The sequence below is a fragment of the Oryctolagus cuniculus genome, chromosome 2, assembly GCF_964237555.1.
Source record: "Oryctolagus cuniculus chromosome 2, mOryCun1.1, whole genome shotgun sequence".
NCBI classification, from domain to species: domain Eukaryota; kingdom Metazoa; phylum Chordata; class Mammalia; order Lagomorpha; family Leporidae; genus Oryctolagus; species Oryctolagus cuniculus.
In genome coordinates, this window is record NC_091433.1 from 103,500,316 (window position 1) to 103,526,664 (window position 26,349).

Below are 26,349 nucleotides of genomic sequence, written 5' to 3' on the forward strand. Positions count from 1 at the left end.
CAAAAACCAAACAATGATTATCAAAGCCACAAGTGCCTTGCTCGACCCTACAGTGGTCCGTTCCCTCCACCGCCCAACTGGTCATCTGGGACAGGATCAAGCACTGTGGTCCATGAACATAAGGGCAGCCCACCCTTCAGGCAGAGCCCACTCTCCAATCTCCTGAAGAGTGTACTCAGGTCTCCTGGGTTGGTCACAACTCAGTATTTCTTCCGTACAGTTTTTTTTTTTTTTCTGCATAGACACATTTATCCTCTTCAAAATCTTCCTTTCCTTTATACCTTTGCTTAGTTGTTTGAGGAAATTTCTTTTGTTGTTGTTCTCTGTTCTTCCTTGTGCCCCCAAAACCTGAACTAAAGCCCTAAATCATGTCTGAAAAGCAGCGGGTCCACTGGTGAAATGGCTACTTGGGAAATGGGAAGCCACCCATTTCGGGTGAAAAAAAAAAAGCAGCCATTCCAGTGCCATCGACCTTGGGAGTCTCCTTGACAGTACTTGGTGATGCTGTGAGAGACTCAGAATGTCTCCTGCTTATTAAAAACTACTTCTTATTAGGAATTACTTTGTCAGTAATACCTTTTTCATTACATATGCACGTATTACCAGCCATGGTGTAAAACAAATGGGTTTTTAACAACTTTCCCAGAAACCTGAAGACACGCGGACTATCACTATCATATCCATAGAAAACAGGAGTCCCAAGTGCCCTGCAAATGAATCTTTAGAGTACGACACATGAACAAAGTGTGAGAAACTCCCTAGGTCAGCACATTTCTCTTCACTTTATATTTTCCTACCATGCTTCATTTCTGGGCAGGAAAAACAAATTGTATGTTTTTTGTTACCGTCATCTTTCCTCCAAAAACCTCCCCACTTTACCACAAAACTTGGGTGCACTAAATATAGGCCAACTGGAAACAGTATTCGCTAAAGCTTTACATTGTCCTTAACTGTTAGCTTTATCAGGACTATTCTTAGTGACTATAAAGTAATATATAGTGACTACATATTACTTATATAATATATAGTCTTAGTGACTATAAAGTAATAGATAGGCTTAAGAGACAAACAGCCTCCTTAGCACCAGACAGGCAATGAACTGGTATCAGAGAACGGCACACAGCCTCTGGCCTGGCCAATGACTTCCATGCCATCCACAATTACTGCTGGTCAGTGTCTGCCTTAGAGTCCTTTACCAATACAGAGGAAGACAATTGCATCAACAGAAACAAATGGTAGCAAAAAGACCCATTCTCAGCTCTTCAAAGCCTGCCAGTCCTCAGGGGCCTCTTCCCGAGCTGTGGTGAAGATGCTGCAGTGACACTCAGAGAAGGAACCCCACCCGCCGCCCTCACCACCCCCTACCCTGGCCACCCCCTGCCCAAGAGCAGGAGAACAAAGGAGACAGCAAGTGTGTGAGCCGGTTCAAGTTCTACAGTTGGACTTTGCAGGCGGTAACTCACTTGACTACAAAAGCGCTTCTGTAAGCTGCGCAGGGAATATTTAGGCACTACCGCAAAACCACACTATCTCAGATGACGGTGATCTGCATTGTAATGAAACAAAGCCAGTGCGGTGGCGGCAGAGGTAATTAATGACATTTGCCATACACAATGCTGAAGCACCAGGCAAATATTTAGGAATTACTGAGATGAACTGAGACATAAAAGCCCAAGGAACTCTACTGTATGTAATGAAACCTGTATTCCTCAAAAAGCAGGTTTCTTAATCAGACGCAGTTTGAGATTTTAGTCAAGAGTATGGTAAAACTGTCTCTGCTGAGAACCCATCAGTTTCTTGAGCAATACCTTTTTACAACACATAAACAAACTAAAAATAAAGTTAGGCCTCTTACACAATGTGTAATTTCTTCATTATGATGGAATGCAACAAAATATCTTGCCCTTGGGCTGCTCACTTTCAGCCAAAACAAATGCAAATGGCTTGTCAGATGACAGCTGCTTGATAAGGCTCCTCTCCAAGACCTGCATGCTTTACTTTTTTCCGTGAAACTTGGGATGAAAGGCAGAAGGCAGGAAGAGAATTAATGTAGCATACAGTCTAAAGGCAATGCTACAACCGTGATTAAGTAGAAAAGTTAAAAGGCACAGATTTTCCACAGCTTCGCTGCGTGCAACCCATCCGTGTAACAAGTTGACAGGCCTAGCGCGTCAGCTCCATCATCCCCTCCGACAGCTAAAACGCAGCATTGCATCCCTTTTCAGAGAAAATTTGCGTCTGCACCATGAAGCGTTGTACATTATTTCTTAGCACTGCAGGGGGCTCAAGTCCATATGGAACCTTCACAAATATTACCACAGATCAAACCAGCGGCGTTTGGAGGCAGATTTGACATACCTATTTAAATGAACAGCGGGGGTCCTCCCGGCAGCCTCGGGCTGTGCGGGAGAGAACCTCGTGGAAGCCTGAGCCGCAGCTCCATTACTCAGCAAAGACACACTCTGCATTTATCATTCACTTCATTTCTGGCAGGGCAAGGAGCTCATTTGCCCAAGGTCAACAAAGAGGGAAAAGAAGGTTTTCTTTTTTTTCCCCTAGAAATAAATGTACCTGACAAGTGGGGATTTTGTCCTTTGGGTTTGTGGAGCACACACACACACCAGATAACTCTAAAAAGCAGAGAAAATGTGTACATTGATTCAAGCCACGGAAATCTGACTGGGGACTGGGGAAGCCCAAGAACAATTTCTGTAACTTAAGAAAAACATATGATGAAAAAGCACAAAGTTTAGCATCATGTTCTAAAAATAAAATGGGTCCTGCCATTTAAAAATCGGTACTTTTTTCATAGCAATTCTGGGTAACTCCCAAATTTGCACACGATCAAACGCTTACAGCTCCGGAAACAAAACAAAACCTGTTCATAGTACCCTCAAAGGCAGCTGGAAGTCAAAGTGTAATAAAATATTTTCTGAGCTTGTTTTCTGAGCCCAACTTCTAAACTCATAAACTGCACTAAACTCTGAAAGGCAAAAATTGTATAAAGCAAAAACAAAGTACAGACAACTATTTGATTCTCTCCCAAGGTACATGCCTCTAGCGTTATACCCTTTCCTTACCTTGGAAGAACATACACACACTATTACTGAGCTGAACATCTATCTCCTAATATGATTTCAATTTGAAAGTAAAAGCATTGTAAAGACAAACCATTCTGATATAAATTCTATAAAGTTTACCTTTAGCCAAAACGAAATAATAAAACTCAAAGCCTTTCATCAACAGTCTTACCTCTGGAAGGTAAGCACTAATAAAATACAAGGTAAATTCAGAAGCTGAGAAAAGTCTCCAGCATAGTCTTATAGCTTACAGTTCATATTCTTGATAAGAAATCTGATATACTTACATGCATTAGTGCGTAATATGATTGCTTGCCAGTATAGAAGAGAAAATGAAATGGACGGCCATCTTCTCCCCACTGAATTGCTAATAAGAAGCCAGATGAAAACAAATAAAAATATGCACAGAGATAGATTCAATTGCAGTTATGAGATATGCTTAAAAATTTGGATTAACTTTTAAAACACTAAATACTGGTATTTAGAATTCTACTATTTTGTTTGATACTTAATATTTTGTACTTTTAAGGTAAATAGTGTTTATATTTAGTAGAATATTTCTAAACATTTCTATAAAACTTTTTGTAATTTGCTTTAAATAAAAACATTAGGTTTGGCTGTAAGTACAGTGCACTCCCACACACTTCAAAAGGAAGACTGACAGAAGTCAATAATGGGTACATCCAGAGAATTTGAAACAGGCATAACAGAACAAAGAAAAAACTAAAGAACGCCTGTTTCTACACCCTATCATTTGTTTCAACCCCATGGAAACTTCTGGAAGTTTAAAACTTCCACCACACCAGGGCTTCAAAAAAGTGTTACATATAACTCCTTTTGAAACAAAGAGGGCTATTTAAGTCTACTAATCACCAGACAGACTTACAAATGGAGTTTACTATTTTACTATAGTAAATAAGTCAAATACTATGGCCACATCCTTTACCCATATTTCTGCTGAGTTCTCTGATTCCTAAGAATTCCTGTGTATTAAAGGTTATCGTTTCGGTCTATTACATAAGTTGTAAGTCGTTTTTCTCAGGCTCCTTTTGACTTCTGTTATGGTATCTTGCATAATCAAAACTAAAGTATGTACACGGTTAAACCTGTCACTTTTCCTCCACAGCTGTGTTTCTTACCCGTCTTTTCATCCTTGATCCCACTAAGGAGCCTTTTAGATATTCTCCTCCAACTGCCTGTCCCCCTCCCCAGGACATTTTAACACCACAGATACGCTGCTTATCTGCACATATAGACGGTGGTCCTTGAGAGAGCCACAAACTGTGGTCCACAGCAGGGCCTCCTCACCCCGTGAATCAATCTTCTACCGCACTAAGAAAGTACACTTTAAGACTTTCGGCTACTTTCCTAAGTTTTCTTCTGGGATTTTTGTGTGTTTCATGTTTAGATATTTAATCCATCTGCAATTTATGTGTGTGATGCAGAAATTCAAGTATCACTTTGTCCAGAAAGAGAACCATTATCTTTCTGCTACAGTTCTCGGAATCAGCCACCCTTCCCTTGGAAACCCTAACTGAAACACAGGTAGGATGCCTTTCTTTTCTGAGAACAACTACCATCTGACACAGTCTACTTTAAGAGAATACACTAACACTGAAGATCAAAAGTCCACAATGAAAAAATGTCTTGATTAGGTGTTTTGCTTGAATGTAAAACCAGATTTTTCATGGATGATTTAAACACTTTTCCAACATCACTGTTATAAACTCCACGAAATTCTACTTATTTTTCAACTTTGTCCCTTCACTGTGCAACTGACTTTCATTTTATTGTTAAAGTGGCAGGTCAGAAGTGAAAGGAAGGACGAACATAGCTGCAGACAATTCTCTTAATCACTGTTAGGCTGGAAAAGATATTTGAGGTGGTCACACCACAGACGTGTGTGAATGTATGATTTTTCAGTTTTATAATTTTCTATATAAATCTCATATGTATTATTTTATATGCATTACAATTTTGTTCCTTTTTATACGGCCCACCATTCAGTTATTTATAATAGGTAAGAGATTTCAAAATAGATTACTTAACACAAATAACACACTCTTAAGAAAGATTAAGTGTTAAAATTCCTTTGTCAGGGGCAAGGTGAGGGTTTATTGTTCTAGATTCTTTCTGTGCATTTATGTATGTGTACCTTCATGAGACAGAGTATTGGCTGCTTGTATTTTTTTTTTTTTAAACAGACAGTATTAAACTGTTTTTACACCGCATACTAAACCATTTTTATTGGCTTTTCCTACCCAACAATGTCTCATCTGTGCCAATACAGCTAGATTTGGTTCACTTTTTACCACTTGTGCATCATTCCACGGTACGGTTCTGACAGTTCATTTAGCCACCCTATGATGAACATTTAGACGGCTTCCAATGTTTTACTGAAAGATAATATTTATAATTTTCATAATGGTGGTGACAACAGTCTCTTGTTACTGTTTTACAAGATATTATTTCTGATCATTGATGTAGTCTCAGATGTTATTTGGCTATTTTTATTTTCTTCACTTATGAACTGCTTCTTTTCTTTTGCCTATTTTTCTATTAAGCTTTTTAAAAATTAATTTGTAAGAGTAACTTATTTTAAATATCAGGCCTCTGTCATGTTTAATTTTCTAGTGTCTTTCTTTTTGTGAAAGAGTTTTAAATTTCAAAACAGATAATTTCCCTTCTTTTTCCCTTGCTTAGGGCATACTTATTTGTTATTTTAAAAATACTGACGTAACGATTTTCAAGCCTTGACCCAACTCTGTGATCATTTGGATACAACCTACTTTTAACATTCCATTAAAGGTATTAAGAAAAAAAGAGGTACATACACATGTATATTCTTATGTACATGTCTGTACCATATATGTAAGTATACATTTTCTGCAGGTAGAAGTCAGTTTTTAAAATAGTTCTTGTCCACCGAAGTACATAAGCTCAGGGAAAGTGTGCAATTCATTTGTTACCATTAAGCCCACCGTGTTCACCCAATCGTCACTACGTTGCGCTGCATGGATTTAGCCACCACAATGCCGAAATTGGTTGAATGAACGTATCATCTCCCCATGATGAGCATTTCCTCTTGATCTATACTGTGACTTGGTTTTATAAAAGGTTGTCAATACAAAAATTCAGCACAATTCACAGTGAATGTTTTGCATTCAGATATCCAAATAATGATATTTTACTGAAATATCCTAACATAGGTTTCAGTTCCATTTTCTAAATAAGCAATCGTAACACCTATGAATAATAATAGATTTTTCCTAATTTCTTTTTGTTATTCACAGCTTGTTTATATTAGCCATTTTTTCCCCTTCAAATCAGATGGGTTAAAACAAAAACAATCCTGATAAACAGAGGTGAGTTTAGCCTTAGTGGAATCAGGAACTAGAGCTGTGTATCAAACCCAGGCATCCTGATATGGGATATAGGCATCTTAACTGCTAGGCTAAATGCCTGCCCCATTTCTCAGTCTTTTTTTTTTTTTTTTGTAAGACTTGCTTTAAACAGAAGAGGGTTTTTGTTAATCCAGAAGCTTCTACGTTTTAATAAGGGAAGTGATAGTATATTACAAGTGCTACAATTTATCCAATCTAAAATTCATTGATATTAACAAAATTGGGAGGGAGGCAGCAAAAGACATTTTGTTAACTCTAGACGAGTACTATTGTGTAGTTTTCATACAGGCTTCATTTATTACCTCCCCAAAAGCTATCATAAACCCAATGCCATATTTTATAATTAGCCATGTCGAAGAATTGAGGAAACATGAAAGATGGAGCACATTTATAAAGTTATCCAAAATGTTGATAGCAAGATTCAAAAGCAGTTATGAGTGGTATGGGCCCAAATACTTAAGTCATCACCTGCAGCCTCCCAGCACATTCGTGGGGAGCTGGACTGGAAGCCCAGTCAGTAGCTGGGACTTGAACCAGGCACTCTGGAATGTGATGCGCGTGTCCCAAGCAATGGTTCTACCTGCTGTGCCACAATGCCCACCCACCCTTGATCACTTATTCTTAGCTGCAAAACACTTTTTACGTATTTCATGAAGACAACTCTTTAGAATGTGAGCAACTGCTGATATGAAACCTCACACTATGGTAAAGAAAAAAGCTATTTTATTTCTGAGCAAACAAACTTACCTCGTTGCTTTGGAAAAATCTGTTCAGGATGCTGTAAAACACATTAAAAGTGTATTAGATAATTACTGTAACAAATAAAGCTGAGTGAAAATTTTAAAAATAGTAATTAAGATAACTACCTTCATTATTGGCCTGGCTCGTTTCTCAAACAAACCACTTGGCAAAAGGTAAGCAATAGCTCTCTGAAAATACACACAAAGGTTAATTAACAACTGTTACAAAAACAAATTGATATTATAACTAATAGGTACTGAATGCTTACTGTGTCACATACTGAACTAGAGTTTCATATACATTATCTCATGTCATAATTTTTCAAGTGGGATAATAAAATTACTATACATATGCCCCCCAAAAGGAAAAACAAATGTAATTATCAAACTGTTTATTGACAGTTTTCAGGTGTCAGCTTCAAACATGTTACTCCTTGAATGTGATACCACATTTTTAATGGAAAACTAGAGGTGCTCCTGACCCACCTCGTGGTAACGTGTTCAAGTGCCATCATTCCAACTCCCAGTTGGTGTGCAAATACCTGAGACAAGCAGGCTCTAGGTTGCATCCACCATGACATCCCATCCCTGAGGTCAGTCAGGTTCTTTAAAATGTTATGTATTTGAAAGGCAGAGTGACAGAAGTATTCCATCTGCTGGTTCACTCCCCCGAAGTCCACAATGCGGGGGTGGGGTGGGCTGGGGGTATGGGGCCCAAGCACTTAGGCAATCTCCCACTGCTTTCCCAAGTGCATTAGCAGGGAGCTGGATGGGAAGTGGAGCATCTAGGACTCAAACTAGCACTCCAATTTGGGGATGCTGATGTCACAAACTGTGGCTTAACATACTGTGCCACAACACTGACCCCCACCCCTGAGGTTTTAATAAACTCTTTTTTTTTTTTTTTTTTTTTTTTGACAGGCAGAGTGGACAGTGAGAGAGAGAGACAGAGAGAAAGGTCTTCCTTTGCCGTTGGTTCACCCTCCAATGGCCGCTGCGGCCGGCGCACCGCGCTGATCCGAAGGCAGAAGCCAGGTACTTCTCCTGGTCTCCCATGGGTGCAGGGCCCAAGTACTTGGGCCATCCTCCACTGCACTCCCTGGCCACAGCAGAGAGCTGGCCTGGAAGAGGGGCAACCGGGACAGAATCCGGCGCCCCGACCGAGACTAGAACCCGGTGTGCCGGCGCCACAAGGCGGAGGATTAGCCTAGTGAGCTGCGGCGCCGGCTTTAATATACTCTTTCAACGGACACTGAAAAACTGATCCAATATCAACATGCTAATTTAGTAAAACATTTTTTTAAGAAAAAGAAAAAGAAAGCTACTTTTCTTTTTCCTTCCTTGCAGGAGAAAAGATAGAATCCAAAAAAATCTATTCGAGAGGTGGAGGGACAAAGAGATACAGATAGATACCAAGAGTGAGTGCATGCTCCCATCTGTTGGTTCATTCTCCCCATGCCTACAGGGGTAGGGACGGAGCCAGGAGCCAGGAGCCAGGAACTCAATCCAGGTCTCCCGTGTGGGTGACAGGAACTGAACTACTTGAGCTACCTCCCTGCTGCCTCCCAGGGTCTGCAATAGCAGGAAGCTGGAGTCAGGAGTGAACTGGGTATCAGATCCATGCACTCTGATATGGGATGCAAGCATCTTAACCCCAGGTAGACTTCTGAAATGATTCTGAGACAGCTGATTGCCATTTGGGAAAGGATAAAACCAGATCCAAACCTCAGACACACAGCAGAATAAACTATGATTCAGAGCTGAACATGTAAAACAAAACCAAACAAGCACTGGCAAAATATATGGGTGAATTCCTTTATAATCCACATATTATAATACTGGTTAACTATGGCTCAAAATGCAGAAACAATTATAAAACAAAGGAGATTTACTAAACTGCACAAAAAAACAAGGCTCAAATGTACTCATAACAATAAGAGTACAATTAAAACTACTAAGATAACTTTCCATCTAACGGGTGTGGCAGAGATCAAAAGTGTGATGACACATTGTGGGTAGACTGTAAAGAAACACACTGATGGATGGGCCAACTGCAACAACCTTAGGAGCCATCCCCTGCTCCCTGCTGTCTCTCAGGGTACACATTAGCAGGAAGATGGAATTGGAACAGGAGCTGAGACAAGAACCCAAGCATTCCATATGACATGTGGGATTTATTTATGGTATTTATTACGGTACCAGTGCTGTGGGCTAGGCAGCCACCTGCAGCGCCAGCATCCCATATGGGCACTGGTTCACATCTTGGCAGTTCTACTTCCAATCTAGTTCCCTGCTAATGTGCCTGGGAAACCAGCAGAGGATGATCCAAGTTCTTGGGTCCCTGCACTCACGTGGGAGACTGGGAACAAGTTCCTGACTCCTGGCTTCAGCCTGGCCCAGCCCTGACCACTGCAGCCATTTGAGGAGTGAACCAGTGGATGAAAACCTCTCTCTAACTGTGCCTTTCAAATAAATAAAAGCAAACTTTTAAAAAAAAGATTTAAAAACCCCTTGCACAATGCTGACACCCCCCCACACACACACATACACACAGTGGTATCTTAACAATTGCACCTACTGGCTGGCTCAGATAGGTTTCTTTTTGCAAACATAAACATAAGAAGGATAGAGTCAACATTCATAAATATCACTATCTTTTACAGGCTAGATGCAGCTGGAGGAGAGGCACAAGGATGAGGGCAAGATTCCTCTGGGTATATCTTTGTAAAAACTCAAACTGTGAAACACGCAATGTTTTACATACTAAAGAATAAAATCTGCAAAAGAAACTAAATATGTAAATGGAAACAAATCTAATTTTTTTTTTATTTAAAGATTTATTTATTTGAAAGGCAGAGTTACAGAAAGAGGGAGATACAGAGAGAAATCTATCTGCTGGTTCACTCCCCAAATGGTCACAACATCTGGGTCTAGGGCAAGCTGATGTCAGGAGCCAAGAGCTTCATCTGGGTCTCCAACATGGGTACAGTGGCCCAAAATTTGGGCTATCTTCTGCTGCTTTCCCAGGCACATTAGCAGGGAGCTGGATTGGAAGTGGAGCATCAGGGACTCAAACTTGTACCCATATGTGATGCCTGCATTGCAGGCAATAGCTTAACCATTATGCCACAAGGCCAGCCCCAACAAATCTAATTTTTACGAATACAAAATAATCAAAAAGAAATCTCCGGAGCTGGCACTGTGGTGCAGCGGGTTAAAGCCCTGGCCTGAAGTGCCGGCATCCCATATGGGCACTGGTTCTGGTCCTGGCTGCTCCTCTTCTGATTCAGCTCTCTGCTATGGCCTGGGAAAGCAGTGGAAGATGGCCCAAGTCCTTGGGCGCCTGCACCCACGTGGGAGACCCAGAGGAAGCTCCTGGCTTTGGATCAGCGCAGCTCCAGCCGTTGCGGCCATCTGGGGACTGAACCAGTGGGTGGAAGACCTCTCTCTGTCTATACCTCTCTCTCTAACTCTTTCAAATAAATAAAATAAATCTTTAAAAAAAAAAAAACCTCCAATTTTACTTGGTTGGCTTATTATAAGCTATAATATTGGTATAACTTTTTGCATAAAGCAAATAAGTAAATATATTTATTTATTGTAGAAGAATCAACAACAGAGTTAATTGACTCTATAGACCAAATAGACCTAATGGATTTCTACAGAACTTTCCATCCTACAGTTGCAGAACACACATTCTTCTCACCAGTGCATGGAGTTTTGTTTAGGACAGACCACACGGTAAGCCAGAAAGCAAGTCTCAGCAAATTAAAAAAAAAAAAAACAGAAATCATACCATGCATCTTCTCTGACCACAATGGAATGAAGCTGGAAATCAACAACTCAAGAATCTCTAGAACATATACAAACACATGGAGACTGAACAACATGCTCCTAAAAGACCAGTGGGTCACAGATGAAATTAAAAGAGAAATCAAAAAATTTCTGGAAACAAGTGAAGATGACAATACAACACATCAAAACTTATGGTATACAGCAAAAACAGTGTTAAGAGAATAGAAACTCCAGAAATCAACCCACGCATCTACAACCAGATTTTCTTTGACAAAGGAGCTAAAATCAATCCCTGGAGCAAGGACAGTCCCTTCAACAGATGGGACTGGGAACACTGGATCCCCGCATGTCGAAGTACGAAGACCCCTAGATTACACAAAAATCCATTCAAGATGGATCAAAGACCTAAATCTATGACCCAATACCATCAAATTATTAGAGAACATTCGGGAAACTCTGTAAGACACTGGCATGGGCAAATTCTTGGGAAAGACCCCAGACGCACAGGAAATCAAAACCAAAATTGACAAACGGGATTACATCAAATTGAGAAGCCTCTGCACTGCAAAAGAAACACTCAGGAAAGTGAAGAGGCAAATGACAGGTTGGGAGAAGTTGATTTACAAACTATGCAACTTATAAAGGATTAATAACCAGAATGTAGAGAAATCAAGAAACTCTACAACAACAAAACAAACAACCATTAAGAAATGGGCAAAGGATTTAAACAGACATTTTTCTTTTTTTTTTTTTTAAATCTTTTATTTTATTTTATTTTTTTGACAGGCAGAGTAGATAGTGAGAGAGAGAGACAGAGAGAAAGGTCTTCCTTTTGCCGTTGGTTCACCCTCCAATGGCCGCCACGGCCGGCATGCTGCGGCCGGCGCATTGCGCTGATCCAAAGGCAGGAGCCAGGTGCTTCTCCTGGTCTCCCATGGGGTGCAGGGCCCAAGCACTGGGGCCATCCTCCACTGCCTTCCCAGGCCACAGCAGAGAGCTGGCCTGGAAGAGGGGCAACCGGGACAGAATCCGGCGCCCCAACCGGGACTAGAACCCGGTGTGCCGGTGCCGCTAGGTGGAGGATTAGCCTAGTGAGCTGCGGCGCCGGCCTAAACAGACATTTTTCAAAAAAGGAAATCCAAATGGCCAACAGACACGTGGAACACTATTCAGGATCATTAGCCGTCAGGGTAACGCAAATCCAAACCACAATGAGGTTTCACCTCACCCCAGTGAGAATGGCTCTCATACAGAAATCAACAAACAACAAATGCTGGCAAGGATGTGGGGCAAAAGGTACCCTGATCCACTGTTGCTGGGAATGTAAGCTGGTAGAGCCACTGTGGAGCACAGTATGGAAATACCTCAGAAATCTGAATATAGACCTACCATAAGACCCAGCCATCCCACTCCTGGGAATTTACCCAAGGAAAATGAAATCAGCATATGAGTTATCTGTACCGCCATGTTTATTGCAGCTCAATTCACAATAGCTAAGATATGGAATCAACCCAGATGTCCGTAAACTAAAGACTAGATAAAGAAATTATGGGGTATGGGGCCAGCAGTGTGGCACAGTAGGTTAATCCTCTGCCTGCGCTGCCGGCATCCCATATGGGTGCCGGCTCTTGTCCCAGCTGCTCCTCTTCCAATTCAGCTCTCTGCTGTGGCCTGGGAAAGCAGTAGAAGATGGCCCAACTCCTTGGGCCCCTGCACCCACATGGGAGACCGGGAGGAAGCACCTGGCTCCTAGCTTCGGAATGGCGCTGCTCCGGCCATTGTGGACAGCTGGGGAGTGAACCAACGGATGGAAGACCTTTCTCTCTGTCTCTCCCTCTCACAGTCTGTAACTCTACCTCTAAAATAAATAAATAAAATCTTAAAAAAAAAAATTATGGGATATGTGCACCATGGAATACTACACAGTGATTAAAAAAATGAAATCGTTTCATCTGCAACAAAATGGATGCAACTGGAAAACATTATACTTAGTGAAATAAGCCAGTCCCAAAAGGACAAATACCATATGTTCTCCCCGATCTGTAGAAACTAATAGAGTACTGAAAAGGTAATCTATAGAAGTGTAATTGACACTTTGAGGTAAGATGACTTTGAACAGCCCTCGTCTTGACTGTTGAGGAATAATTTTTTTCTCACACTACTTGTTGAACTTTTTACTTGGTATAGAGCTAATCATATGTGTATAAATTTAACTGAAAACATCTTATTAAGAAATAAGAATGGGAATAGGAGAGGGAGGAGGAAGAAGGGTGGGAGTAAGGTAGAGTTGGAAGAATCACTATGTTCCTAAAGCTGTATTTATGAAATGCATGAAGTCTGTACACCTTAAATAAGAGGATCCTGGGGGTGGGGGAAAGTCACTGACCGAAAGATTACCTGGGAATAGAGCATTCACACAGACTCAAAATACTACCCTACAGATAATTTACCAATGAAGAAGAGAAAACACTAGCTTTACAACAGAAAGCTTTAGTGGTCACCAGCTTCATCAAGGGATCAGTCATATCATCATCAGTAGTAGTAAGACAGACTATGTTCCTCCTTTGGCGATGCAATGAGAAGTACATGGTGACACCCAAGCGGTGTCCTTCCTACACTCTACATCTTTTTATTTGGCCAGCAGTCAGAAAGCCAGACAAGCTGCCTGTTCTACAAAAACAACTATCAGTAAGAGTGTATCACAGGAAAGCTGAGGAAATTTAAATACAGACCATATAATAAATGATATTGCAGAATTATTATTACTATATTAGGTGTGATATAGCATTGTGGGAGATAACAGTATGAAGGTTGTTAAATTTAGGGGTGAAGTATATGATATCCGCAATTTTCTTTTTTTTTTTAAATAATACGAATTTTCCCTGAGCTTTTGTTTTTTTTAAATTAATTTATTTGAAAGGCAGAGTTCCAGAGAAAGAGAGAGAGAGAGAGAGAGAGAAAGAGAGAGAGAGAGAGAGAAAATATATCTTCCATCTACTGGTTCACTCCCAAAATGGCCACAACAGCCAGGGCAAGGCAGGACAAAGCCAGGAGCCAGGAGCTTCATCCAGGTATTGCACATGGATACCAGGCCCCAAACACTTGGGCCATCCTCTGCTGTCTTCCCAGACACATTAGCAGGGAGCTGGATCAGAAGTGGAGTAGCCAGAACATGAAACAGCATCCATATGGTATGCATGCACTGCAACCTGAGGTTTAATCCACTGAGCAACAGCACCCATCCCAATATTTGTCATCTTCAATAGAAAAGTCAAAAAATTATCTTATATATAGAGACAAAGAGAATGTGGGTAAATGTTAACAACTGGAAAATCTGTGAAGTTTGTGTGTGTGTGTGTGTATTCACTGAATATTCAAACTTTCTGGAAATGTGCAGAGCATCAAAATGAAAAAGTGGGAAAAATGTTAAAATTCTAAGAATAATAAATAAGATCTTAAACCTAACCTGCCTCAGCAAGGTTATCACCAGCCTACAATACTTAGGGCCGGCTACAATTTCTTCTCACAGTCCCACATGGCAGCCTCAAGGCTGCTGGCATCTCAGCACAGGGGCTACTGAACCCAAGGTCAGGGTTAGATATCACGGGCATGGGGGCTGGCACTGTGACACAGCGGGTAAAGCTGCTGGCTGCAGTGCTGGCATCCCATCTGAGTGCCAGTTTGAGTCTTGGCTGCTCCACTTCCAATCCAGCCCTCTGCTATGGCCTGGGAAAGTAATAGAAGATGGCCCAAGTCCTTGGGTCCTTGCACCTGCGTAAGGGACCTGGAGGAAGCTCCTGGCTCCTGGCTTCGGACTGGCCCAGCTAAAGCCATTGTGACACTTGCGGATGAACCAGCGATGCCTCTAGCTCTCTGTAATTCTCTGCCTCTACCTCTCTGTAATTTTGCCTTTTAAATAAATATATAAATGGAATATCATAAGCACAACTCTTCAACTTAGAGTAAACTCAACATAAAAACAAGAGAAATACTCGAGTGATTCTCAAACAAGTTCCAAGCTGTCACTGGGATCATTTTCAAATACAAAAATTATTGTTAACTTGGGTGACCACTAAATAGAATTCCAGAGGGAAATCAAATTGAAGAATTTCATCCTCCAGTTGGATTTCTCATGAAAACTAAGATTTAAAAAAGCTGAAAACAAACCACCAATTGAAAAGATGTCTAGGACTCACAGGCAATCTCTTCCTTAAAAACATGGAAACTAGGGCCAGCGCTGTGGCACAGCAGCTAAACCTGCCGCCTGCCAACAGGCACACCGTATGTGTGACAGTTTGAGTCCTGACCACCCCATTTCTGATCCACATTCCTGCTAATGCACCTGGGAAAGCAGCAGAAGATGGTCCAAGTGCTTGGGCCTCTGCACCCACGTGGGAGATTCAAAGGAAGCTCCTGGGTTTGGATGGGCCCAGCTCTGGTCATTGCAGCCATTTGGGAAGTAGATCAGTGTATAGAAGATCTCTCTCTATCCCTTTCTCTATAACTCTGCCTTTCACACAAATCAGTCTTAAAAAACAACAACAACAACCACCAAAAAAAAGGAAACCAGACAACAGAAAGAGATGATTGAAATTCAACTGAAAGATCAAGTAATGTCGATTTGCCTTTTTAAAAGATCTTGTTTAAAAGTAAGTTAAAAATATACATATTAATTTATAATCCTTCACTATATTAGGTATTACAGTATTAGGTCTTATACCAAATACTGTGGAAAAGCTCTGTAGAACAAGACATCAACTCAGATAAAAAGCAATCTTGCAAATTCAGTAAAAAAGAATGAAACAAAGGATGGCAAAAGAGGATCAAAAAAAGGGAAAGTTTAAAAAAAATAACACAACACCAACTGCTTTAAAACCAAGTAATAAAGCATACAAACCAGAAAAGACATACTCCCAGAATTTTGTCTGTCCTCTGTTTAGTATGCACTGGATAGTACTGACACAACCTAACCTACTACTTACATTTATCTCCTATGGGCAATCTATACAGGTGTTTTTGGTAAAAATTCTGAAGCTAACAAGGGACTACCTGGCTTTAATGAAAAAATAATCTGCTTCTTTCTGTGTCTGCTTAAACTCCTAGTTAACACACAGTTGGTAAAATGCAAGTAGGTGAATTCCCTTTTGAAATGAATAGCAAATATTTACAAGAATAAGATAATTTTCAGTGTTAGTATGTTATTGAAGACCCTTTAGGGGGCCGGTGCCGTGGCACAGTAGGTTAATCCTCTGCCTGTGGCGCTGGCATCCCATATGGGCAACAGTTCTAGTCCCGGCTGCTCCTCTTCCAATCCAGCTCTCTGCTGTGGCCTGGGAAAGCAGAAGATGGCCCAAGCGCATGGGCCCCTGCACCCATGTGGAAGATTGGGAAGAAACTCCTGGCTTCGGATCGGCACAGCTCTGGCCGTTGTGGCCATTTAGGGAGTGAACCAATGGAAGGAAGACCTTTCTGTTTCGTCCTCTCACTGTAACTCTACCTCCCAAATAAATAAATAAAATCTTTTTTTTTTAAAGACCCTTTAGATATATGTTTTGGGAAAAGAATTTTATGCTATAAAATTCTGTACTATAAAGTAGGAAAATCTTTAGCTTCATTACATTACAGAAATCAGAAGAAAGGAAGTAGTAAATATGAGACTAGGATAAAAGTTTAACAACATATGCTTTTCACTGTGTTTTATTATGAGCATAAATAGTATTTTTCAGATCCTACCATTCTCAGTGATTCTGATCTGTAAGGACATCAACTTCATAAGGTTATTGTGAAGATTAAATATTTTTGAAAGGACAGTGTAAAACAGGCATTTGATAAATGTTAACTATAGGAAACATTTCATTTATGTAAAGCATAATATTTCCCATATTTTAAAATTTATAAAATACAGTTTAATCTTTATTGTTATTGCTAGAATGTCCCAGCATAAATGCAATACATATAAAATACACCTGTGCATGTATAAGGATATATTCATATAGGCACACACAAGTCATGAATTTTTTGTTCTTCCATAATTTGCAACTGTTTTAACAAATCTTATCATTTTACCCAGATAAAAGCAACCATTTATAAATGTCTATTTATACTTTAGTATTTTGAACTGTGTCAAAAATCAACTCTTCAGGCATTTTGAATTATTTCAATGGAAAATATTTAAAAAACAGTAGAATGATACTACACTTCTATGTATTATCTTTCTTTTAAATAACAAAGAAAAAATAAGAATTCTTATTTGAGAAGAAATTAAGGAGCAGTCTTTCAGCCAACACTGTCCAAGAGAACTTTGATGATGGAAATATTCTATAGTAGCCCATGTGGCTACTGTGTATTGGATATGTGGCTAGTGTGACTGAGGAGGTAAATTTTCATTTTATTTTATATTAATTAATTTTAATAAAAATGATCACACCTAACTAGTAGCAACCATACAGCTCTATACTATTGTAACCAGTTGCCCTCTCAGACTGCTTTCCTAATACCAGCCCCGATATTAAGATTTCACCTTTTTACCCAGGGTTACATAGCCCTAACTCAAAGGCAGAATAGGAGAAATTAGCTGACTGGCATACACTGTACTATTTTTTAGTTCAATATGAGTGAATGAATGAATAAATAAATAGTTTAGAATACTTTTATCTTTTTCTGGTGTTTTCCCTTACATGCTATTCAGAAATATCTATATTAGCATGATAGATAATAGAATTTTAAATATTATGATAGGCAAAATTAAGTCAAGCAGAAAATCACTGGAGGAAGGTGATGAGGGAAATAACTCTGAATATTAACTTATTTGTTCATTCTTAATGTCCTTTGGTTTCCCAGTGTGTGCGCTGTGTGTGGCACTTGCTAGGTATGAAAAAAAAAAGTACCACCAGCAAATGGACCAGGTCCTCAAGTATTTTTTTAATTAAAAAATGATTTATTTATTTATTTGAAAGGTAGAGTTGGAGATAGAGAGATGGAGACAAAGAGAGATCGATCTCCCATCTGCTGGTTCACTCCCCAAATGGCCACAACAGCCAGGGCTGAGCCAGGCAAAAGCCAGGAGCTTCATCTGGGTCTTCCATGTGAATGTCAGGGGCCCAGGTCACTTGGGCCATCATCTGCTGCTTTTCCCAGGCCAATAGCAGGGAGTCAGATTGGAAGTGGTGCAGCTGAGACACAAACTGGCACCCATACTGGAAGCTGGCATCGCTGGCAGCAGCTTTACCTGCAATGCAGCAGTGGTGGCCCCAGTCCTCAAGCATCTTACAATTAGAAGGAACTGACTTTTCACATCTGAATCAGGGTTTGGTCTGCTTGGACCAAGTTTACAACCAAGAGAGAAATAACAGAAACGTCCTAATTACCTGAAACCAGTACTTTCTCACTTGTAAACAACCTATATGAAAAACTTAAAACACTCAACTCTTTCACAAAAAGTCCATGTATCAGCTGGGATTCAATTTCACAAGAAACTTCAAAATAATATTGCTAGCCAAATAGTTTTGCTTGTGTGGCTTAGCACTTGTGTTTAAAGAGACCAGATCCACATCCAGATATCAGAAATGAATATGAAATCCTGCGTTCCTCTCTGATTTAGGGTTATTGATAACTTATTCTTTCAGTTTTAAATTTACTCTGTTGAAAATCTGGAAGCAGTTTCTGCAAGCTGGCACTGCCACCTCCCTTGAGAAGCCACCTCCTGCTGGAACCCTGTCTTGATTCCCTTTCCCAACGACTCCTGTTTTCAGCATGAAGCAGTCAGAGTGATCACGGCCCTGTCCCCTAACAGACAGTTAGGGCCGTTCTTCTTGAGGGAGGAATGTGAGGAATCAGATGGGTTAACAGGCAGTCAGGGTGTCCCTTAGCCAGGTCAGAAGTACAAGCCTGCCCACTCCTTAAGAGCTTTCAAATTTACCATGACAATACCAAGGGGGTGGTCATTCCATCCTCCTTCCTATCCCACCCTGCTGGATGGTTTTTTATCATGAGCAAGCCAGAAAGGATAAAGGACTGCAAAATCAGATCTTCTGATGGGTTTTGTCCCTGACTTGTAACTAAATGTCAATCAAAATTGGACTTAAAAACCCCTGTGCCATGGGGTTCTTCAGGGTTTTTTCCTCTCTTTGAGTCACAGAAATAGAAAACAAAGGGCATAGCTCCTGGCTTAATTTTTTCCATATTAAGTTCTAAAATTTGCATTGAATTTAACTTGACAAAGTTCTTAGGTGCTTTAAACTAGTATTATATTGAACAGAACTTGTTACATATATGGTTTAGGTTCACTGGTTGGCTGGCCTTGAAAAAACAAAAACAGAAAGGTCCTGCTTCTTCCCACAGAAAAATGGAGTATACGTCTAATGATGAGAACTCTTTATGGCATGCCGTGCAGGCTTAACCACAATCCAACGCAGGAAAGTGCTGACAAGTAAGAAAGAAAAGAATGAATGCAAATTTTAAACATCCATTTCAAAAAAATCATGGAGAAAAGTAATTCTCATTAGTGAATATGATTTTTTATATTTTTAGCTTCTAACTAGAATACTTGTAATCCAACAGTTCCCTAAAGTGAAGGCAAAATATTTGACTGTATTCTTAAGCTTAAGTCAAAGCATAAAAGAACTACAGACTGAACCCAGGAGAAGCACTGGGTCAGGAATGCAATCTCTATTAATTAGGTATCCCAGCTGGGCAGTGGGTTTGCAGCTGTTAACTTGATCAATGACTTACCTAAATGTCATCTCTACTGATTCGCTTATAAATTACCAGCAAGTGAGACTAATGTACAGGTGCTAATTTATTTAAACTGTTCTCTACAGTTCTACATAGCTTTATAAACTGCATCTGGCACCTAATGTTAGCTGTCAGTTGTACTTAGATATGCCTGTCCTAACGACTCTGTTCATTAGAAGTGAGCACAAATTATGAAATATTGTGAAAAATGATACATCAAATGGAATGGGCACAGCAAATCAATTAGAGAAACTTCATACAGCATATTCACACTTAGGAGAATAAAACATTCTGGTTTCAGAATGAGGTCTATAATACCAATTAAAAAGTAATTGGTAGACTTCAGCAGTGTTATATATCAATTTGCTGGCTTTCTTCCTGAAATTCTATAGTAATGCAGAAGTGAACTTTTAATTCCCAAATACAGACATTAGTAACGTGAATGCAAGTCTGTGTTTATAATATTTCATATAACTGAAATGTCTCCAATATAAAATTTATAATGACATGCTTAATTCAAAAAAGAAAAAGCAAATATCAGTGGTCCTCAACTTTTTCATGTGTACATGCCATGATTTTGAGGGTAAGAATTTTTGATAGTACATAGGAAAGGACTGAGAGACTCAACAATACTAAATGGATTAGCAATTATCACTGATACCCTGTCTGCTGTAGCAGAACAACAGTGCTTCAAAGTCTGTAAAATTCCATATGCCCAGGCTGCTGTTCACCCAGCAATCCTTCAGCCATGGGGTCAACAAGAAGTTTCTGCCCTCACTCATGGGCTCTGTTCTTTACAGTTTCCATACACAAAGCATCTCCTTCCAAACCTACTTGTACTGCATAACAAAACCCACCTGGTTCAACGTTCCACCTGCGATTCTGCCTAACAGGAATATACCCTGTTACAGCCAAACATAATTTTTACACACTGACTGGCATTTGGCAGTAATGCGTGAAAGGACCACAGTGTCAAGGCCTATCTTCAAAACATTCGGCATGCATTTAAAACACATGCAGCACAACACTACATACACTCCGAATTATTGAAGGCTCCCTGTTCTGCCTCATGTGAGATCACCTGAGGGTTATTAGTAGCACCATAGTGTTCAGGGGGTAAAAGAGATAGGGTATTTCTGGTGATTTAAGAAATCAGGCAAAAACAAAATATTTTGAAATATAGAAAATCTGTACCTGCTAATGTGTAATTTATTTCTGGTTAACTTGCTATTTTACAAACCAAAAGTAACCTTATATAAATCTATAAAGAAGATTGAGTATTAATTATAAACAATTTCCAAAAACATTCCAACAGGTGTATCACTGTAGCCTAATAAGTCATCTAAATGATATAACTTTAAAATAATTATCAACAGTGACAGCAGAATTACTTTCATTCAAAAGTTTTAGACATCACATTCCTTTTCATCTTATCAATTCACATCTGTACTCTTTAAGTAGCCTTATTAAATTAAGGAAACATTAGCATGTAAGATTAGGTAGGTCTAATTTTCACACATATACTGTATTCAGTGAGGTCAGATTGCTATTCAAACTCAGTCCTTGGAAATAAAGTTGTAAACCTAGAAATCAACGAGCAGACGGATGAAGAGCAGAAAATGCTGACACAATTCACGGATTTTCCTTGGTAGGGAGGGCATATAGGTCACTATTCAAGCCCAGCGGCTCTCAGTTTTAATTCACATGCTAACAAGTTTAGTTCTGCCAGAGGATGGCAGGCAGGTGAGGCTACAGGAAGTCACACGGACATGGAACAGGAGAGGAGATGACAGGAATCAGCAGTCAGGCAGAGCAGCACTGCTCAGCACAGGGACAACCACACTGCGCGCCCCGTCAGTGAACAGCTAGACTAAAGAGGAAAAGGCTGACACTCACTCTTCACTTCGCACATTCTGGCACTAAAGGCTGCATTATATTCACTGCAATCTACTGTAAATAAGGTTGGGAGACTGCAATTTAGAAAATGTAGCCCAACAATTAACCTTTGAAAGTGCAGAAAGAACACAGTCTCTGGATACAGAAAGAAAGGCCCTGCACAGCCTTGGTATCTTCAACAATAAAAAGATACCTAGCCCATTAGGTTTTAATAAAGATTAAATGTGGGAACGTGTACCAGGCTCCTAAATAGCACCTCAACATACACAGGTCTCCAGTAAAGGGCAACAGTTTTCACTACAAGTAACAATTATTTTAAAAATAAGTTTCCTTTAACCTGAAAATTCATTTTGTGAAATATCCGATTTGAATATATTAAATAAGAGAAAAAAAATCACTGTACCTGGTTTCAATTTACATATTAAAAGTAAAACTATATACTAAAAATGTGATAACTTCTAAATATATAACAATGGCAATGGAAGCTTAAAATATTTTTTTGATTTGGAATAATTTCTTGATTTTGGATATTTTTATCTTCAGAAATAACAATTTTTCCACACAGATATCTAAATAAGATTCATCAGCTATACTGTCTCTCTTTTAATTTATACGCACAATTGAATATTACAAAAATAATAGCTTCAGAACATAAATGAAAATAGGAATTGTAATGGCCATACAATTTTAATGTTTTTGTCACTGACCTCTTTTGCTTTTACAACTACTCAGGTGCCAAAGGGGGTCGGCTTAATTTTTAAAAATGCCAAAAGGGTTCATGATATAAAATGTGAGACCCAGTGAAGCCAATCAATCATTTGTAGCCAAGTCCAGCACTGCAGAATAGTCATTGATGTCCAGCAAAATGGCTAACACTCACTTTCACATGGGCTTTCAGATAACGAACTAGGTAAGACAAAACATCAACCTAACAGGAGACAGGCAATCTCTCCTTTATTATCAATCAATGATGAATCAATGAACTCAACAGTATTTCAGATAATTCTGCCCAACATTCAACCTCAGGTGGCATGGAAAATTTGTGTGACAAAGGCCATTGGAAAACTACTAAGTTATTCCAGTTATGGTGGATTATATTTATGACTATTAATAGCAGTTATAAAAATGGCACATTGTGTTAATCTCATGCTCCTTAGTTATACTCTCAGCTAGCTAAGCAGATGTCATTATTTTAGGAAAGAGAAAAATCAAAGGACAGAAAGCTGTGACACTGCAAGGAATCTCCCAATTGCAAATCCTGCACTGTTCTACATCACTTCAATTATAATGAAGTTATAAAAAAGAAAAATTAATCAATTTAATAACAAGGTTCTACATATTCTACATTTACATTCCTCACAAGAAATTCAACTGCATTATGGAAGAGTCTACATATTTTAAAAGAGCAATTGGATGCTTTTTCATATTAATTCATTATTTCATTACTTAAACACTCAAAGGAAAGTTTTTACTACAGTCTATTAGCACAATGATACAAAACAACAAATTACTTTCACCACATGGACACACATATAATTTTAAAGTCAAAATAGATGTCACCACTCACATTTACAAAGTGATATTCTCTGGAAAACAATTTTGTATTTTGAGAAGCAGAACTGAATATATTGTCAAAAATCTTTCTCTCTAATGGAATGACAATGTATTCATTAAACTACAGGATCCTTCCAGAATTCTCTAAATAATATTAAAAGTATACTCTAGATGGAGTTACTAGGTCTGTGCTAAAGATATTTTAATATATGAAAAGGGTTGTTTTAAATATTCTTAAATACATTTCATAAATGCTTCTGTATATTATTTTAGCAACTAGATAAGTAGAATGGAAAAATCAATTTCTAAAATAAACTAATGGCTTAATCTGAATATGATGCCACTTAATTTACCTATATGAAAATTACAGTAAACCTAGATTTTTAACTAATGTAACATAATTAAATTATAAGCCATGTCTATTCTGTCTAAATTAAATCCTCTGGGCCAGAGCTGTGTCGTAGCAGGTAAAGCTGCTGCCTGCAGTGCAGGCATTCCTTATGGGTGCCAGTTCGAGTCCCGGCTGCTCCACTTCCGATCCAGCTCTCTGCTGTGGCCTGGAAAAGCAGTGGAAGATGGCCCAAGTGCTTGGGCCCTTGCACTCATGAGGAAGATCGGAAGAAGCTCCTGGCTCCTGGCTTTGGATCGCCTTAGCTCTGGCCATTGCAGCCACTTGGGGAGTGAACCACTGAATAGAAGACCTCTCTCTTTCTCTCTCTCCCTCTCTTTACCTCTGTCAGTAACTCTGTCTCTCAATTAAATAAATAAATCTTAAAAAAAAAAAAAAACTTAAATCCTCACAAAAATAATTCTAACAACTCAAATTAATATTCTGAGCAAATATGGAGGCAATGAACTAACCATCACTCCAAACAACATAATTCACTTTTTTTTTTTTTTTTTTTTTTGACAAGGCAGAGTTAGAGAGAGAGAGAGAGAGAGAGGTCTTCCTTCCATTGGTTCAGCCCTGAAATGGCCGCTACAGCTGGTGCACTGCGCCGGTCCGAAGCCAGGAGCCAGGTGCCTCCTCCTGGTCTCCCTTGCAGGTACAGGGCCCAAGCACCTGGGCCATCCTCCACTGACTTCCTGGGCCACAGCAGAGAGCTGGACTGGAAGAAGAGCAACCAGGACAGAATCCAGCGCCCCAACCGGGACTAGAACCTGGGGTGCTGGCACCACAGGCAGAGGATTAGCCAAGTGAGCCGTGGCGCCAGCCAACATAATTCACTTTTAAAACTTATAGTGTGAAAATGCTTATACTCCTAATAGAATTATAGAACTACTGAGTGATTGTTTCTCTCAATAAGCAAATATGCCTCTGTCCCTCCAAAAAGGCAGTTAACAGCTGCTCAGAAGAGCCTTAAAGATAAACCCAGCAAGGGAGAAGACCCTCCTGCTGACAAGTGACTCAGTCACACAGGTCAAAGTAGAGGGAAGGATCATGTCTGAAAGCAAATGGTTAAAACAAGGGAAAGCATTGTGGCATAACAGGTTAAGCTGCCACCTGTGACACCAGCATCCCATATGGGCACCAGTTTGAAACCTCGTTGCTCCACTTCCAACCCACCGCCTGCTAACATGCCTGGGAAAGTAGCAGTTGGATGGTCCAAGTCCTTGGGCCTATGCAACCATGTGGGCAACCCCGATGAAGCTCCTGGCTCTTGGCTTCAGCCTGGCCCAGCCTAGGCAATGTAGCCATCTGGGGAGTGAACTAACAGATGGAAGATACAAAACCCCTTAAATTTGCATTTCAAATAAAAATAAATAAATAAATCTTGGAAAAAAACATATAAACAAAACCAGACTATCCATAAAGAAAAGCCCAAGTCCAGATGGCTTCACTGCTAAATTCATCTATACATTTCAGGAAGAATTAATACCAAAGAATTCCTGACAAACTCTTCCAACAGCAGAAGAGGACAGATCATTTTCCTACCCATTCTATGAGACTACTCTGATGCCAAAGTCACCTAAAGTCACGAGTGATAAGAAAACTACAGACTAATACCACTAGACACAGAAATCCTCAATAAAAGGATTAGGAAAACAAATGCAAAACTATAAAAAGACTACACAAACTGATGAAGTGGGATTTATCTCATAAACACACAGACACCTGAAAAGTAACCAGTGTGATACACCATACCAACAGGACAAAAGAAAAACACAGGACTATCAAAAAGCAGAAAAAGCATTTGACAATATCTAACACCCATGCATGATAAAAACATGCAGAACAACAAGGTTCAATCAACTTGCCTTAGAAAGGAACTTCTTCTTTAAGGATTTCTTTTTTTCTTTGAAAAGCCAGGGGGAGATTGAGAGATAGAGATAGAGATAGAGATAGAGATAGAGATAGAGATAGAGATAGAGATAGAGATAGAGATAGAGATATATATAGAGAGATACAGATGATAGAGACAGAAAGAGATCTTCCATCTGCTGGGTCACTCCCTGAATGGCCACAACAGTGAGGGCTGGATCTGGCTAAACCCAGGAGCCAGGAACTCCATACTGGTCTCCCACATGGGTGGCAGGTACCTAAGTACTTGCTCCATCATCTGCTGCTTCCCAAGCACATTAGTTGGGAGGTGGATCAGAAGCAGAGCATCTGGAACTCCAACCAGCACTCTGACATGGGATGCCAGCATTACAAGCAGTGACTTAACCCACTGTGCCAGAATGCCGGCCTGGAAAGGACCTTCTAGGCCTTCATTACTAAGACATCTATGAAGAATCCATGGCCAACATCATACTCGATGGTGAAAAGACCAAATGCTCTCCCCTGACACCAGGAATCAGACAAGGACATCTACTCTTGCTATTTCTATTAAACACTTCTGGAAATTCTAGCCAGCACAATTAGGCAAGAAAAAGAAATAAAAGACAAGACATCTAGATTGGAAATTAAGAAGTAAAACTATCCATATTTGGAGGTAATAAAAACAATACACAGAAATCCCAGGAGATCCAATGAAAAACTATGAGAATTAATAAATGAGTTCAACAAGGACACAAATTATGCAAATATATACAAAATGTGTATAAAACCAAATTGTATACACTTGCAATGAGGAATCCAAAGACAAGAAAACAACTGTTTACAGTAGTATTTTTTTTAAGATTTATTTATTTGAAAGGCAGAGT

At 39.6% G+C, this 26,349-nt stretch overlaps 1 protein-coding gene across 2 annotated transcripts in view; it reads right to left on the reverse strand.

Annotated features, from left to right (window-relative positions):
- MRPS9 (mitochondrial ribosomal protein S9) overlaps positions 1 to 26,349 on the reverse strand; it is an 81,118-nt gene that overhangs the window by 19,040 nt on the left and 35,729 nt on the right. For both annotated transcript variants that reach the window (XM_002709815.5, XM_017339365.3), the window contains exons 3-5: positions 7,351 to 7,413; positions 7,232 to 7,262; positions 3,368 to 3,447 (exon numbers count right to left, since the gene is read on the reverse strand). In XM_002709815.5, coding sequence (XP_002709861.2) covers positions 3,368 to 3,447; positions 7,232 to 7,262; positions 7,351 to 7,413 — 174 coding nt within the window. The remainder of the gene's footprint in view (positions 1 to 3,367; positions 3,448 to 7,231; positions 7,263 to 7,350; positions 7,414 to 26,349) is intronic.